Source organism: Schistocerca americana, chromosome 1, assembly GCF_021461395.2.
Source record: "Schistocerca americana isolate TAMUIC-IGC-003095 chromosome 1, iqSchAmer2.1, whole genome shotgun sequence".
Lineage (NCBI taxonomy): Eukaryota > Metazoa > Arthropoda > Insecta > Orthoptera > Acrididae > Schistocerca > Schistocerca americana.
In genome coordinates, this window is record NC_060119.1 from 819216747 (window position 1) to 819232909 (window position 16163).

The 16163-nt window shown below is 42.3% G+C and overlaps 1 protein-coding gene across 1 annotated transcript in view; it reads right to left on the bottom strand.

The window, feature by feature from the left end:
• Window positions 1-16163, bottom strand: part of LOC124546238 (pyrimidodiazepine synthase-like) — a 70683-nt gene that overhangs the window by 37131 nt on the left and 17389 nt on the right. The window contains exon 2 of the mRNA XM_047125022.1: window positions 11869-12200. Coding sequence (XP_046980978.1) covers window positions 11869-12200 — 332 coding nt within the window. The remainder of the gene's footprint in view (window positions 1-11868; window positions 12201-16163) is intronic.

The following is a 16163-nucleotide window of genomic DNA, read 5'->3' on the forward strand; positions in this document are numbered from 1 at the left end:
TAATAATAGAGCTTCACCAATAATGCGTTGCTCCTTTTGTAGAAGCTTATGTTGACACGTCAACAAGTCTGGTCAGGTGTGTGAGACTATGAACCACGATAACTGATCACGGCACCTGGTGGCAATAACTGGAATTGGACGGCGACGCTGTGACGCATGGAAATCATGCACCCATACCCTGGACATTAATGCTACCAAGTTTGGTACTTACACGGTAATTAGTTTCCGTGTTATGACGTGTTAAGTAGGGAAAGTTTAGTTATAACAACCCAATACGTTGACAAAAGATGCTGGAAAACAGTTGTAGCGGAAGCTGGAATCTATATCGACCTGGGGCGTTTTTCTCAAAAGCTGTAAACCAAAATAAGTGCCGGCAGCCACGGAAGAGAAAAACACCATTCAGGCAACCAGTAAGACGGTATAAAACCTTGTAAGTACACATGATCACTTCTTTATCTTTCTTGGAAAAGTTTGGATTTTGTCTTTTAGGCAGTTTAATCAAGGCTCTGTAATATATTTGTTCCATCACTATGGAAACATACTGCAGGTAAATACTTGGTCAAAGTACCTTTCAAAACCACAACAGTTTGACAGAAATGTGCACATCAAAATTATCAGCGAAACTGGATAAAATGTTATCGTAAAAAAAAGCCGTAAGGTCGATAGCTTTAGTAGTAAAATGAAAAGGAGAAGTCAATATGCGGGGTGATAAATAAATTAACTTAATAATTCAAACCTCACTTTCTACGCCCCACCTTTCGTATTAGGGAAACATTTAAGAATCTGTGTTGATTGTAGTGCAGTGATTAAGGCAATAGACTCGTATCCACAAGACCTGGGATTCACCAATGCAACTCGTTTACATTACATAAAGCAAACCGGCGTGATGGGTCCTTTGAAGACGCCAGGATCGATTATCTATCCCTTCCCTGTCCAGGCTGAACTTATACTCAGTCCCTAACGATCCCATGTTGTTGGACAGTATGTTAAACCATATGAAACTTCCTCGCAGATTAAAACTGCCAGGAAGTTTCATAACAGCGCACACTCCGCTGCAGAGTGAAAATCTCATTCTGGAAACATTCCCCACGCTGTGGCTAAGCCATGTCTCCGCAATATCCTTTCTTTCAGGAGTGCTAGTTCTGCAAGGTTCGCAGGAGAGCTTCTGTAAAGTTTGGAAGGTAGGAGACGAGGTACTGGCGGAATTAAAGCTGTGAGGACGGGGCGTGAGTAGTGCTTGGGTAGCTCAGTTGGTAGAGCACTTGCCCGCGAAAGGCAAAGGTCCCGAGTTGAGTCTCGGTCCGGCACACAGTTTTAATCTGCCAGGAAGTTTCATAACATTGCACACTCCACTGCAGAGTGAAAATCTCATTATATTAAGCCATAATTCTCTTGTCTGAGGTTTAATTACTTCATCTAACCATATCGGGTGTGGTCTAATGATAAAAAGCTTGAATTTTCGCAATGGCGCACTGGTTAAAAACAATTACAGACGTTTCAGAAACGAAACATGTATACATTGCAACAGTACTTTCATACGGCACACATTACTTGTCTTTAAGAATCTTCTACAAATCTCGTGTGAGCTCTGTGATAACGAGGATAGAACTCTTACCATATCAGTTTGCTACATATTGATGTATTATTTGATGCGGAATTTTCGGAAGAAACAGGCATATTTAATATGGTTATTGCTAATTTTTGTATTTCAGTTACGACACATTAGAGAACGTAACTGTTGTGCTGTCCTGGGAGATGGTAATACAAAAATATGCTGGTTGATTAACATTTCGGCGCGTCACCTTCACAGCATGATAACGTCTTGTAGCTGGTTAAACGATAACGAATTGCGAGCTTAAGCATTTCGAAGTAATACTTGTTGAATTCTGTAAGATAATGCAAAATATGTAAGCCATTTACGTAAACTATTACTATTCGAAAACTAAGCATATCTACCAATCATTTGATCTTTTTAAGAGGCATTCATCTCGGCAGCTTTGAGTAATTAAGTGATTTGGACGGAAAACCCATTCCTACTTTTTAATTTTTGCTTAATGTGTATAGATCTGCTGCTTGGGAAGTAAGGCATACCTTAAGGTTTTAGTTATTTAAACAATAATTCTATACAATGAAGTTTTATATTCTTGGTACTTCTGTTTTGTGGGAAACAGGCCGTGGCTTGAGGCCTGGTTCTGTACCCGTTGTTTTGTCTCCTAATGCTGGAGACGTACTCAGAACCTATAAAGTCGTATAAAGTAAATTTTCACACTTCAACAAACCTGACAGCATATTTTTGAGTTTAATTTTGGAAATTATCACTAGCAGGTGGAACCGAAGTCAGAGAAACCTACCTTACGTCACAGCCTATTGTCGATTATTGAGAAATCACCGAGGATGTTATTATATAATTTACTTTGACTAGCATGGAGTGCTGCATCAAACCAGACTTCGGAGTGAAGACAACAACAACAATTTAACTTAATAACGTTTTTTCAGAGAAATGTTATTTTTTCAGGTAATTCAATAATTTCTACACTAATATTGCTTGCTAACTGAAGTTATTTACATCCTACCTTAATTACTTACCAGTTAAGATTTTCGTGAGTTCTTTGGTTACTTCAGTTTCCTGCAGCCTGGGTTACACGCATGTTCAAAGGGTTCAAATGGCTCTAAGCGCAATGGGACTTAACATCTGAGGTGGGACTTAACATCTGAGGTCATCAGTCCCCTGGACTTCGAACTACTCTAACCTAACTAACCTAAGCCCATCACACACATCCATGCCCGAGGCAGGATTCAAACCTGCGGCTGTAGCAGCAGCGCGGTTCCGGGCTGAAGCGCCTAGAACTGCTCGGCCACAGTGGCCAACTACATGCATCTAATAATAATAATAATAATAATAACAACAAAAGTAAACCCCACTTAACGCATTGCCGCGCGGGATTAGCCGAACGGTCTCAGGCGCTGCTGTCATGGACTGTGCGGCTGGTCCTCCCTCGGGCATGGATGTGTGTGTTTGTCCTTAGGATAATTTAGGTTAAGTATTGTGAAAGCTTAGGGACAGATGACCTTAGCAGTTCAGTCCCATAAGATTTCACACACATTTTTGAACTTAACGCATTAGATCTTAGGCCTGTTCTCACTGGTCGGCTCTTGACTACAAGGCAGTGCGAGGAGCGATCTCTGATCATGGGACATGTGGTCAGCATGTCACCAGTCTCTGCAACCGTTATCGGATGTAAATAAATCCTGATGATTCCGCTGTTCTTTTGTTCAAGCAGCACCTCTCATTGTCTCACAGGGTTGCGTGGACCCCATGCCAGACCTTCCTAACAAAAATCTGAAGACGTACTGGGAATCGAACCCAAGTCCTTCCGTACCGAAGGCAGCGACGCTAACCATATTTTGTCTGCTTTCTTTCGATCTGTTTGTTCGTGGTAAAGTCTTCAGTGGTTCCTTGTGGATGCCACGCGAGTGGCCTCGATGAGAGGTTCACTCAGAATCTTTTATTACAGAGTATGGCCAGTTTTCAGACCGAACCCTCTGAGCTACCGTGCCTGCGCCATTCCCCATGTACCCGTATGAGTCACGTAACCCGTAACACACCTTTTATTTCGTAAACGGTTACAAAAGTAATACACGATTTTCGCCAAATGTTAGAATGTCTAGAGGCACGTGTTTTTTGTGTGCTTATTATTTTTAGCGCTGGTATCAACGGAGATATTAAAGTAAGTACATTTTTCAAATGGGAGTGAATACTTTTTACGACTGGACTCGATAGCTCTTCAGAAGAAAATTACTGTGATATAGGGTTTCTTAATGTTGGCGTTGAAACCTGTAATAAAAAATTCGAGAAATGTCTCAGAATTTGAGAGCACGGTGGCCGGAATCGGTGTTATCTGTGCAAACACCGCCAAGCAGAATCTCAACACATTTGCCTGTTTACTTGTCTGCACTGCATGCTGCTTATTTCTGCTTCAGCATTCGTTGTGTGCAGAGATTACACTAATGAGAAGAAGTTAGATGTACTATTTTTATGTGGTGAATCTAAAACAAATGCCTTAATAGGGCTACAGTGGAACAGAGCTATCTATCCGGATCACCAATGTCGGACGCGCCAGGCAATTGCACGAATTATTAAGATGCTAGTGCGGACAGGCTGCTTGAACGTCAAAACGATGACAAAAAAGAAGGCTGCAACTAACAGAGATACACGAAGAAGCTCTTCTGACTATGACGCTAATGAATCCGCGCAGTAGCGCGGCACATATTGCCAAGGAATGTGGAATCAGCCCCACGAGTGTTATTCGCATCCTCCATCGAAAGAATTTATATTTCTATCTTATTACTACCAAAGGCACTCGTCGATCGTGATTTACAACGTCGTACAGAATTTTGTCGGTTTTCCCTTCAGCAACTGAGAGACGACCCTTCGTTTTTCCGACGTGTGCACTTTACCGATGAAGAAACGTTTACTGAAAACGCTAATGTAAATTTGCATAACGTGCGCTAATGGGCAGCCGAAAATCCATACCGGCTTCGTCAGGTGCAACATCAGCGGCCGCGGAGCGTAAACGTATGATGCAGCGTCATAGGATATTACAGTGTGGGACGTCACTTCATCTCAGGCGTTCTAAATGGAGATTCGTGCGCACTCTTTCTGACGAACACTCTGCCGGTTCTTCTAGAAGAGGTACCACTGGGTATGTGACAGTGTATGTGGCTGCAACACGACCGTTGTCCAGCTCACTCGTCCCGTGTTGCGAAGCAAACACTGAATGAGAACCTTGCTGGACTCTGGATAGGACGAAATTCCGTTGTAAAATGGCTTACGAGATCACCCGATTTGACCCCTCTCGATTTATTTCTTTGCGGAGAACTCAAAGATGCAGTCTGTGTCGAAGCCCCAGTTCGCCAGAAGATATTTTTCGTCGAATCACCAGTGCATGCTCCACCATATTATCCACTATAACTATATCTGTTGATTGTTCTTTCGAATGGCGATTGCAAATGAGCCTTTCAATCCATGGTCAACAGTATGCACACATGTCCTTAATAAAAGATGATTTTTTTTTCTTGGAACACAAAATTTGTATTATGTGATTTTGCTGGTTGCCAAATCACTGTTAGTAAATTTTTTATGTCATTTACGTGTGTACGAAACTGCACTGCAATGTCATATAAGTCGGCAGCGTGTATAGTACGTAGCTGGTACCACTGTCATTACGCGCTTACGTTCAGCATGAAACGACGTTTCATTAAGAAGAATATTTATCTTACAGCGAAAAAGGTGGTCATCAAAGTATTTTTAACGAAATGTTTAGTTCAACGAACGTATCCTATATGATATAATTATATAATTTAGACCAGTGTAGGTAGAGACAGTTACCTGACAGCATTGTACCTCTGTGAAGTACACAGCCACGTACAGGGAAAGAGACGTCAAATATTCCTTCTGACATTTAGATATTTAATACAGTAGTTGCTTTTTGCAGCGTATAATACCACTTTGTTTTTGAAGAATGAACAGTTGATTTCTCTGTTTCATCTCACGTAAATCTGAAAGGATACACAAATGTGAAATTTCCTTAGCCCTTTGTGATATGCTGCACTCTAGCCTTTGTTGTATTTCCATATACAGTATTCGTAGGTGAAACAGCATCTAGGTCGTAAGTTGGCCCAAGGGGAAATAAAGCTTTATTCTCGTGGCGCAGGCCTACCTTACGGTGTACAACTACGCAGCCTGATCCGGGAAGCCTGCTTGGCAGTGTTTGCACCGCAAATGCCCTTTCCGACTACCGTGCCCTCACGTTCTAGGACATTTCTCGAATTTTTTACGACCGGTTTCAACGTCAACATTAACAAACGCTATATCACTATAACTGTCTTCTCAAGAGCAATAGAATGCTGTTATAAACAGTATACGGTTCCATTAAAAAAAAGTACTTGCTTCAGTATCTCTGAGCCAAGGCTGCCTCATGCTGTGCGCTGGATTAAACCTCCGTTGCGATTCTGTGTTTAGTCTCCTACGGTTATCGCAATTATGCTCTCCTTCCGCAGGTGGCAGTAGCGGTGCGTATCGATATCCCCAGCTTGGACTATCTTTGACCTGGCGCTTATGGTTTCCGGCTGGGCGGTGTGCGACCAGTCGGTCGGTTGGCGTGGAGCAGCGAGGATTTCTCCGCAGGACGTAGTTTAGCCGGGGATGCTGGCGGTCTCTATGCAGTGTCGGAGTGTGTGGGGCTGTTCCCATTGCTACGAGGTACCGACCCTGGACACGAAAGTTCAGTTTTGATTTAATCTACCAGCAACTCAAAACTGTTCACATTTTGTAGTTGTAGTTCGTTGTCGGCTGTTGGGATATTCCCGCGAGCAATAACGTGGTTTTCAAGTTGGAAAATTCTAGCCACTCACCGGTGGAGTTTCACTTTATTTGGTTATTTGAACTGAAGTGCACCAGCGGAATCTTTTGCCTTGTGGCCGTTAACGTCCCGGTTACCTCCCCTGGCCGTTGATGTAAATTTCAGGCAGTGTAGTTTCCTCATCGTGTTGTTGAGGTCCAGCAAGGTGTGTAGTTTGACAGCTCCATGTATGACTGGTTGTGGGCGCCAATATCTTCTACGTTGTTCCATTGAACTCCCTGTTGTGCCCTAGTCAGGTGAAGTGGAAGTTACCTTGTCGGTGGGTCCGTTGACTGTTGGTAGGTTGAGCTGTCGCCGGATTGTGAACGGTTGACCCGACTGCCTGTCTCACCTAAGCGGGAGTTAGTGTTTGAATTCCAGGCCGACCCTAGAACATCTGAGCGCCCTTGGGTGTACTGCCTTTTTTTGTTTGTTCTTGTTGTTTGTACATGTATGGCTTCTAGCCGATTTTTAAAAAAAATTAAGGTTGTTTTGCCCTTAAGGCGTAAGATTCTCTAGGCCTTCAGCCTAATTTAAAGAACAGTTTCACGTAAGACCTTTGGCATTTCAAAGGTTTTAATGTTGTTGTATTTTAAGTGTTGGGCCTTCAGCCGATGTTGAGTTTGAGTTGTTTTGCTCTTCATACATTCAGCCTAGTTCAAAAAACTGTTTCACATGAGGCCATTGCCATTTTAAAATTTTTAATGTTGTTGATTTTAAGTGTTGAGCCTTCAGCCGATTTTGAGTTTGAGTTGTTTTGCTCATAAGGCCTTCAGCCGAAATTAAAGAAGTGTTTCACGTAAGGCCTTTGGTATTTAAAAAAATTAATGCTATGGAGTTTTAAGTGTTAGACCTTCAGCCAATTTGAATTTAACTTGTTTGCTCTTGAAGTGTCTTATTCTTTGGGCCTTCAGCCTAACTGAGGAACTGTTTTAAGATAAGGCTTGCCTTTTAAATTTCTGCTTTGGTTGAGTTTTGCCTAATTAAGGACTGTTTTACGTAACGCCTTTGTTTTTGTTTTTTAATTTAATATTGTTTAGCCTTAAGTGTTGGTCTTTCAGCTGATTTGAATTGAAATTGTTTGCTCTCAAAATCTCAGATTTTTTGGACCTTCAGCCTAAATAAAGAACTGTTGTAAGATAAGGCTTGCTTTTTAAATTTCTGATTATGCTTGTATTTTAAGTTATTGGTCTTCATCCCGTTTTTAAATTAAGGTGGCTTTCAGCCAGTAATTAAGTCCCAAGGATTAAAGCTGCGTGTTTAAAAAAAATTTTTTTGGGCTCTTGTAATGTATTATCAAATAATAAAGTTGGATGTTCGAGTGTAATTGACAGCCCCTTATTTTGACCCCTTTCCACAATTCAAACTACCTGTCCTGTCCTGCAGGTTAAGCAGGGCATCTCAATCTCTGTTGATACTAGAGTTAAAAAAATTAATCAAACAACCAAACTAAGGCATATGTGCCCATGGACGTCCTAATATTTGCGGAAAACCTCGTTTTGATATTTGCAACTGTTCACGAAGTAAAAGGGATGTTACGTCTTACGTGTCTCACCATATATGGGGCCGTGGCCTTGAATATACATGTAATGATGGGAGTAGGCTAAATGCACTACAGAGTCGAAAGTTATGCGGTAAGCAAAAATCTTTCTGATACCTCTGACAGTATAATACATGACCATTACTGTTGTTGCTAAGGTCGTAGGGGTTGGTAACTATCAGAAGTGGTAGTACGAGGGTTGACTGAAAAGTAATGCCTCCGCCTTCGTAACTCTTCAACAGTTGGCAGCATTGGTATGCGGCAGGTACTGGCTTGTTCCGTAGCCTCTTCTCTACAGCTCCAGTTGGCGGGAAGCCTTAGCATTGTGCTGTTACAGTGTAAAGTATGGAACCCTGCGTAGACGGTCGGTCAATGCGATTTAAGCAACGAGCAGTCGTTAAATTCTTGACAGCAGAGGGTGTCACCCCAAAGGAGATTCAGCAGGGAATGTTCAAGTGTTCAAGTGTGGGTGAAATGGTTCAAAATTCAAATGGCTCTGTGCACTATGGGACTTAACTGCTGTGGTCATCAGTCCCCTAGAACTTAGAACTACTTAAACCTAACTAACCTAAGGAGATCACACACATTCATGCCCGAGGCAGGATTCGAACCTGCGACCGTAGCGGCCGCGCGGTTCCAGACTGTAGCGCCTAGAACCTCTCGGCCACTCCGGCCGACGTGGGTGAAATCTTATGGGACTTAACTGCTAAGGTCTTCAGTCCCTAAGCTTATAAACCACTTAACCTAAATTATCCTAAGGACAAACACACACACCCATGCCCGAGGGAGTACTCGAACCTCCGCCGGGACCAGCCGCACAGTCCATGACTGCAGCGCCTTAGGCCGAGCAGGGAATGAAGGTAGTTTGTGGTGACTGTGTTGATGTGAGTACTGTACGTCGTTGGGCGAGTAAGTTTAAAGATGTTGAGGCGGGAACATCTGACCTGCGTGACAAACAAATAGTTGGACGTCCTGTGACAGCAACCACCGAGTTTCACAAACAAAATGTTGACAGATAGATTCAGAACGATCATCGTATCACTCAGAGAGGAACTGCAAGCACATTCGGCATTTCACAAGAACGTGTGGGTCGCATTATTGCTTTGCTTGGCTATCGGAAGATCTGTGCACCATAGGTACCCCGGATGCTGACTCCTGAAATGAAAGCACACAGACTTGAAATTTGCCAGGAACTCTTATCGCGTTACGAGAATGAAGGTGACGCCTTTCTCCATTGTCATGAGACATCATTATACTTCTTCCGTGACGGCTTCAGAAAACTTGTTCATCGTTGGTCAACGTTGGCAGAAATGTATCCAATTGGCTGATGATTATGTGAAAAAGTGAATATTGTTCATTAAAGCTCACATTCTAAGGATTACTTCTGCGTTTGATTTATTAAAATATTCCCATGCAAACCCAATTAACAAAGCTGGAGGCATTACTTTTCATTCAACCCTTGTACGAATCAAAACAATAAAACAATGTCCAGTAAATATGAGTTCGAAAATGCGGACCTCAAGAGCTATGAGCACTTGTTCATCTTCGCTACTCTGAAACACAGAGCTCATTTACTGAACACGTTACTATGGCTCTTAAGGAGATTATTACGACATAGCGGGTGTAATTATTTAATACCCAGGTACGATAACACACATTGAGCCATGGAAACAGACACTTGATAATGTCATCTTGAGGAATATTTGCCGCACTTGCAACACATGCTAGGTCACTTAATCAAGACTGCAAGCTGGTTGCTTGTATGAAAGTAATACATTTCTTCACCGCATTCTAATTGTGGTCTATGGGTGATAAATGAAAGGAAATGGCCAACGAGAACGACAGTGCAGGACCTCGAAATATCCTGCTGGAATATGCTGCTTGATACACTGATCATGAAATGTATGACAACAGCGTTTACTATCCTTGCCACCTAGCGGCATCATTCCAGGAGTTGGAGGGGCATAGGGTGTCGAGAATTGCTGCTTCCTGTGGTCTTTCACCAGATCGTCTACGGATACAGTAATATCGAACTAAGGGACACAAACAGAAGCGTTATTCATTGCTTAACACCACAGTAATGCTACTAAATGCATGTGGTGTGGTGTCAGCAATAAACGATAGAAAGCAACACCAGATCTCAACACAGTTAACAGTTTGTTTTCTCAACGGTTTGTGGTGGTGCTGTCAGTAATCTTTTCTCGAATTTCAGGTGTTGACATTTGTCTGAGAGCCATAGCCAATCTAAGCATCTCACAATCTTCTCGTGGCGTAGCCACTCTGGAAGGAGTGCCTCTCTGTTTTCCTGAGTTCCTTCTTGACTACTCGTTCTGCAGTCATTGCACTGCATTAAACTCTATCTGGGATCTTTTGGTATGGTTCTCCCATGTCACTCATGTTAATGATTCCATCTTTCTAAAAATTCTGAAGTTGGTGATAAACTGAACTTGCACATCCTCTCAGCATGTAGTCTTTCGATCTCCGCTTAAAAATTCCCAGCAATTTTTGATACATGAAACTCCATCATGTAGTCACGTCATATTTCATTTCTAGGAATGCCTTCTGCCTGTGCTGCAAATAAATGGTACAAGTACGAAAATTCAGTCAACATATCACACAGACACGGAAATACCAAAGTATTATTCATGAAATAATTTATACTGCTTCAGTCACTTTTTAACTGATGTTTAATTAGTACAACGTGTTTCAGTGGCAAGCTACCATCATCAGCTGCATTGCAGTTGGATATACATTACATTAATCTGAAATTTGATTACATTTGTTTGCTGTGTGTGTTAGTGAGATCATGTATCGATAAACAATAATGTACAGAAAGATACACTATTTTAGTGTGTACATTATGTGATTTGCATGTTTAAATCATTTCATTAATGCGTTTATTTCCATTTTTTAAAGCTTTAGTTATCTGAGGCAAAGAGCACAGTGACAACCACGTCACAAAAATGGTTCAAATGGCTCTGAGCACTATGGGACTTACCATCTGATGTCATCAGTCCCCTAGAACATAGAACTACTTAAACATAACTAAGCAAACAAGTCACAGTTTAACACTTTCACGTATAGGTGTTTACATAATTCCAAAGAGGCTTAACTGTTAACATAAACTAGTTTCAACTGCTAAGATAGTAATATACAGTGAAAATGAAACCTTTTTTTTCTCCGTTCAAGGCACTATGCATGGTAGTGTGTTACTAAATAATAAGCTAGAAGTAACAACATTACTTTCTTCAAAAACTTCTTCAATGTTGAGTACTTATTTTATTCAAAATATTGTCTTTAACAATAAAAACTGTCTGTACTAACTAATCATGTTATCTGATACGTACTATTAAACAAATGTATCCACGCAGAAAATGTTTAATCTTCATTGTACATTACTATGTTAGATGTATCTGTCCTTTGGAAGGACAGATACAACTGTGTGTGAAAATGTTAAGCTGTGACATGTTCTCACTTTGTTCTGTGTGTCACACAACTAAATTTCCAACAAAGAGTAAGTAAATGCTTTAATGAAATGATCGAACCATTCAAATCACATAATGTAGACACTAAAATATGAGTATCTTTCTGTACAAATTCGTATTTTGCCACACAACCTCTCTAGCAAATGAATGTAATCACACTTCAGATTAATGTAATGTACGTGTAACTGGAATGCACCTGATTATTGCAGCGTGCTGCCGAAACGCGTCGAGCTAGTTAAATATTAGTAAAAATTGACTGAAACAGTAGCAATTGTTTCATTATTTCATAAATTTTCAGTAAAGTCGCAATCTTCTAAACATTCCGTATAACACTGAAGTATCAGTTTGGCAGCGTCAGATCGAAGTGTTCATGGTGTAACATTTTGCATTTTTGGATAGCACGTGGTTCGCGCTTGGCTGTCTCGTTACGGAGTAGACAAACCTTTTCAAACTGGTCGAGCAGCAGCTTGTGGCGCGCCTTAATTTCCGGGTCGGCTGGCCACAAAGGGGGCTCCGGGAACTTGGAATCCAGGTACTCTGCGATGTCGAGCGACTCGATGACCACCCTGCCCCTGCCGACCTCCAGAGCAGGCACCTTGGCCTCTGGGTGCACAGACGAGTACCACTCGGGCTTGTTCTGCAGGTTGATGCCCACCTCGTCGTAGGAGATGCCCTTGGCGGCCAGCACGAGCCGCGGTCGCTGGGCGTACGGGCAGAACAGCATCGAGTAGAGCCGCACCTTGCCCGCCTGCAGTGGCGCCGGCCGCGGGTCACCTGCGCACAGCACAGTCCTCGGTTCGGCACACACTAACTCTTCGCAGTCTGACGTGGACAGCAAAATCCCATAACAGATGCAAAAAACAAAATCACTTAAATACCGGGTGGCTACAATCAAACCTTCACTACTTAACACCTTACAAGACGGAAGCTAATTAATGTGCGAGGACCAAACTTGATAGCATTAATGTCAAGGACATAGGGAAAAGAAATAGTGCAGAATCAGTTCAGTTGAAACATTCTTAATGTGCTGCTGTGGTTCATCATACCATTGCATAACGGTACCATTACTGCTACAAAAGGGGATCAATATGGCGCCCTTCAATGTCCAGAACAGTCTGAAAGAGCAGGATTGCATTCTGCACAGCAGAACAAAGCATGTCCGTAGGTATGCTGGCTACCTCTCTTGATATGCTGCGCTTCAGAACAGCACCTGCTCTCCTGTCATTCAGGTAGCTCCACAACTTGAAATCACACGGAGTGAGATCAGGTGATCGTGCCGGCCAAGCAATTGGAAACGATCGGCTGATAATTTGATCGTTTTCAAATGTGTTTCGGAGAAGCAGGTGGGCTTCACGAGTGATGAGCGGTGGGGCCCCGTCTTGCATGAAAACTGTTAAGTTCAATGCGTCTCTCTCCTGTAGCTTGGGTATGAACTACTGACGAAGCATGTGGTAGTAACGCTGGCCAGTCATACTGCACGTGTTTAGTCCTTGAGTGCCAACCGTTTCAGAGAAGAATGTGTTGTTGTTGTGGTCTTCAGTCCTGAGACTGGTTTGATGCAGCTTTCCATGGCACTCTATCCTGTGCAAGCGTCTTCATCTCCCAGTAATTACTGCAACATACATCCTTCTGAATCTGCTTAGTGTATTCATCTCCACCATTTTTACCCTCCACGCTGCTCTCCAATGCTAAATTTGTGATCCCTTGATGCCTCAGAACATGTCCTACCAACCGATCCCTTCTTCTAGTCAAGTTGTGCCACAAACTCCTCTTCTCCCCAATTACATTCAATACCTCCTCATTAGTTATGTGATCTACCCATCTAACCTTCAGCATTCTTCTGTAGCACCACATTTCGAAAGCTTCTATTCTGTTTTTGTCTAAACTATTTATCGTCCATGTTTCACTTCCATACATGGCTACACTCTATACAAATACTTTCAGAAACAACTTCCTGACACTTAAATCTATACTCGATGTTAACAAATTTCTCTTCTTCAGAAACGCTTTCCTTGCCATTGCCAGTCTACATTTTACATCCTCTCTACTTCGACAATCATCAGTTATTATGCTCCCCAAATTGCAAAACTCCTTTACTACTTTAAGTGTCTCATTTCCTAATCTAATTCCCTCAGCATCACCCGACTTAATTCGAATACCTTCCATTATCCTCGTTTTGCTTTTGTTGATGTTCATCTTATATCCTCCTTTCAAGACACTGTTTATTCCGTTCAACTGCTCTTCCAAGTCCTTTGCTGTCTCTGATAGAATTACAATGTCATCGGCGTACCTCAAAGTTTTTATTTCTTCTCCATGGATTTTAATACCTACTCCGAATTTTTCTTTTGTTTCCTTTACTGCTTGCTCAATATACAGATTGAATAACATCGAGGATAGGCTACAACCCTGTCTCACTCCCTTCCCAACCACTGCTTCCCTTTCATGCCCATGGACTCTTGTAACTGCAATCTGGTTTCTGTACAAATTGTAAATAACCTTTCGGTCCCTGTATTTTACCCCTGCTACCTTTAGTATTTGAAAGAGAGTATTCTAGTCAACAGAAGAGAATGGGCCAATAATTAAAGTAGCCGTGAAGCCACACCATACGGTGACAAGATCACCATACAGAGGAACTTCATGCGCAATGACTGAAGGTGAAGATCCCCACAGTCGGCAATTCTGTGTATTCACTTCACCCATCACAGAAAACTGAGTTTCGTCTGTCCGTAGGATCGTCCAGGGCCAGCCCTCGTCAACTTCAATCCTTGCGAGAAAGTGGGGAGCGAAGTCAACACGTCGTTGAGCGTCCTGTGGTGTAAGCTGCTTTACGATATGGATCTTGTACGGATACCATTTGAGAATGGTTCGAAGCACCTTCCGTACAGTGGACCACGGGATGTTCAACTGTCCTGACACAGCACGCGCACTGCCTGACGATCGGGAATTGCGCGCAGCGTTGTCTGCCTTAACAACAGCGATTTCATCAACCACCAGCGGTGCAACCGGTCGTCGGCCTCCTCCCGAAGCGACGCCCACTTCTCCAGTTGGTTCGAATTTCTTCATCATGCTCCGCACAGCATTTGGAGGATGAAGATCCTTCCGTAAGTCTATCAGCCGGCGATATTCTCAAAGTGGAGCTGCAGCATTACTGTTTTTTTTAATAATAGAACCTCACCTATAATGCCCTGCTCCTTTTGGCCAAGCTCATGTTGACACGTCAAGAAGTGTAGTGTGACTGGTCACGCATGTGAGACAGTGAATCACGATTATTGAGCAAGGCACCTGGTGGCCATAGCTGGAACTGGACGCTGTCGCCGTGACACATGGTAATCATACGCCACATACGCTGGACATTAATGCTACTAAGTTTGGTACTCGTTCGGTAATTAGTTTCCGTGTTATAGCATGTTAAGCAGGGAAATTTTAGTTAAAACCACCCAGTATAGGAATTACCGTGAAAGAATTATTAAACTGACAAAATCAGTCAAACTTAAAAATGCGGACTAGATTGCGATACGTAGGAACATCCTCTCACTCTGGTACGAACACTAGTCGTCTTTCGGTGGGAACAAGCTCACGGGGGTTAAGCCCCTCTCTAGGGCTTGGCCGACTTCTTCTCGTCCATCTTGTTAGGAGAAGTTAATTTTATCTGGACTGTAGAACACAGTGTTTCAAGCCATTATCATCAATTAAGCAGTGAGCCCCAACAACTTTGCTCTCACCGTAGCGAACCACTGACGGGACGGCATTTTCTGTTCCAGTGTCAGTTTTATCAGCGCTTACATTTTAACGTGTATTTGCCATCTCACCTACACGGGGAATTTTATTCATCATAGCACCATGTCGTAGAGGCTTAAAATTCTACCATGGACACCTGTTCTCCTAGAAACTCATACTATAGGCATGTTTGATTTTACATTCTCTCTTTGTTTTTGCTTTTTAGCTAGTGTTACAGACTCGCTAACATTATTCAATATAGTTTTACCCAAGTACTGATAGTACTTACGCTCCTCAGTGTCAGCTAACGTCAACATCAACGTAGTGTTTTCCCTAAAAAGCGATCAGTTTCAAGTCACGATATGGGCGTTTATGATATCAGCCTAGAACCACCACGAACAGATGTCCTAAGACGATGACTAAAAGTGTTTTATGTAAACAATCAGTCCTCACAAACGTAAAAAACATTAGAGGGGAGAGCCTAGAGCCCCGACCAACAGACATCCTAAAACGATGACGGAGTGGTTTATGTAAAGATTCAGTCGCTGCAGACTTGAAAAACATAATAGTGGAGAGTGTTGTACCGAAAGGATAGTGTACCTAGAGAAAGAGTTGAAGTTTTTTGGTCTGCACTTCAGTCTAGTGATGATTTTAGAATCACACGAAGGAATGCGCACTAGAGAGCGCCATGAGCAGTTTCCATCATTTTCTACGGTTTTTGTTATTGCTAGAAATGTGACAGTGTTTTGCGCAGCATTTGTAAATATTTCGATGTCTATACATTTTACTGCTGTTTAAAATATTAAAGTTAGTTGGTATACATTGTTATATCTTCAGTTACAGAATTTTATGGCAAGTGCAATTCTATATCCAGAATGAGATTTTCACTCTGCAGCGGAGTGTGCGCTGATATGAAACTTACTGGCAGATTAAACCTGTGTGTCGGACCGAGATTCAAACTCGGGGCCTTTGCCTTTCGCGGGCAAGTGCTCTACCATCTGCTAGGGTAGCTTAGATGGT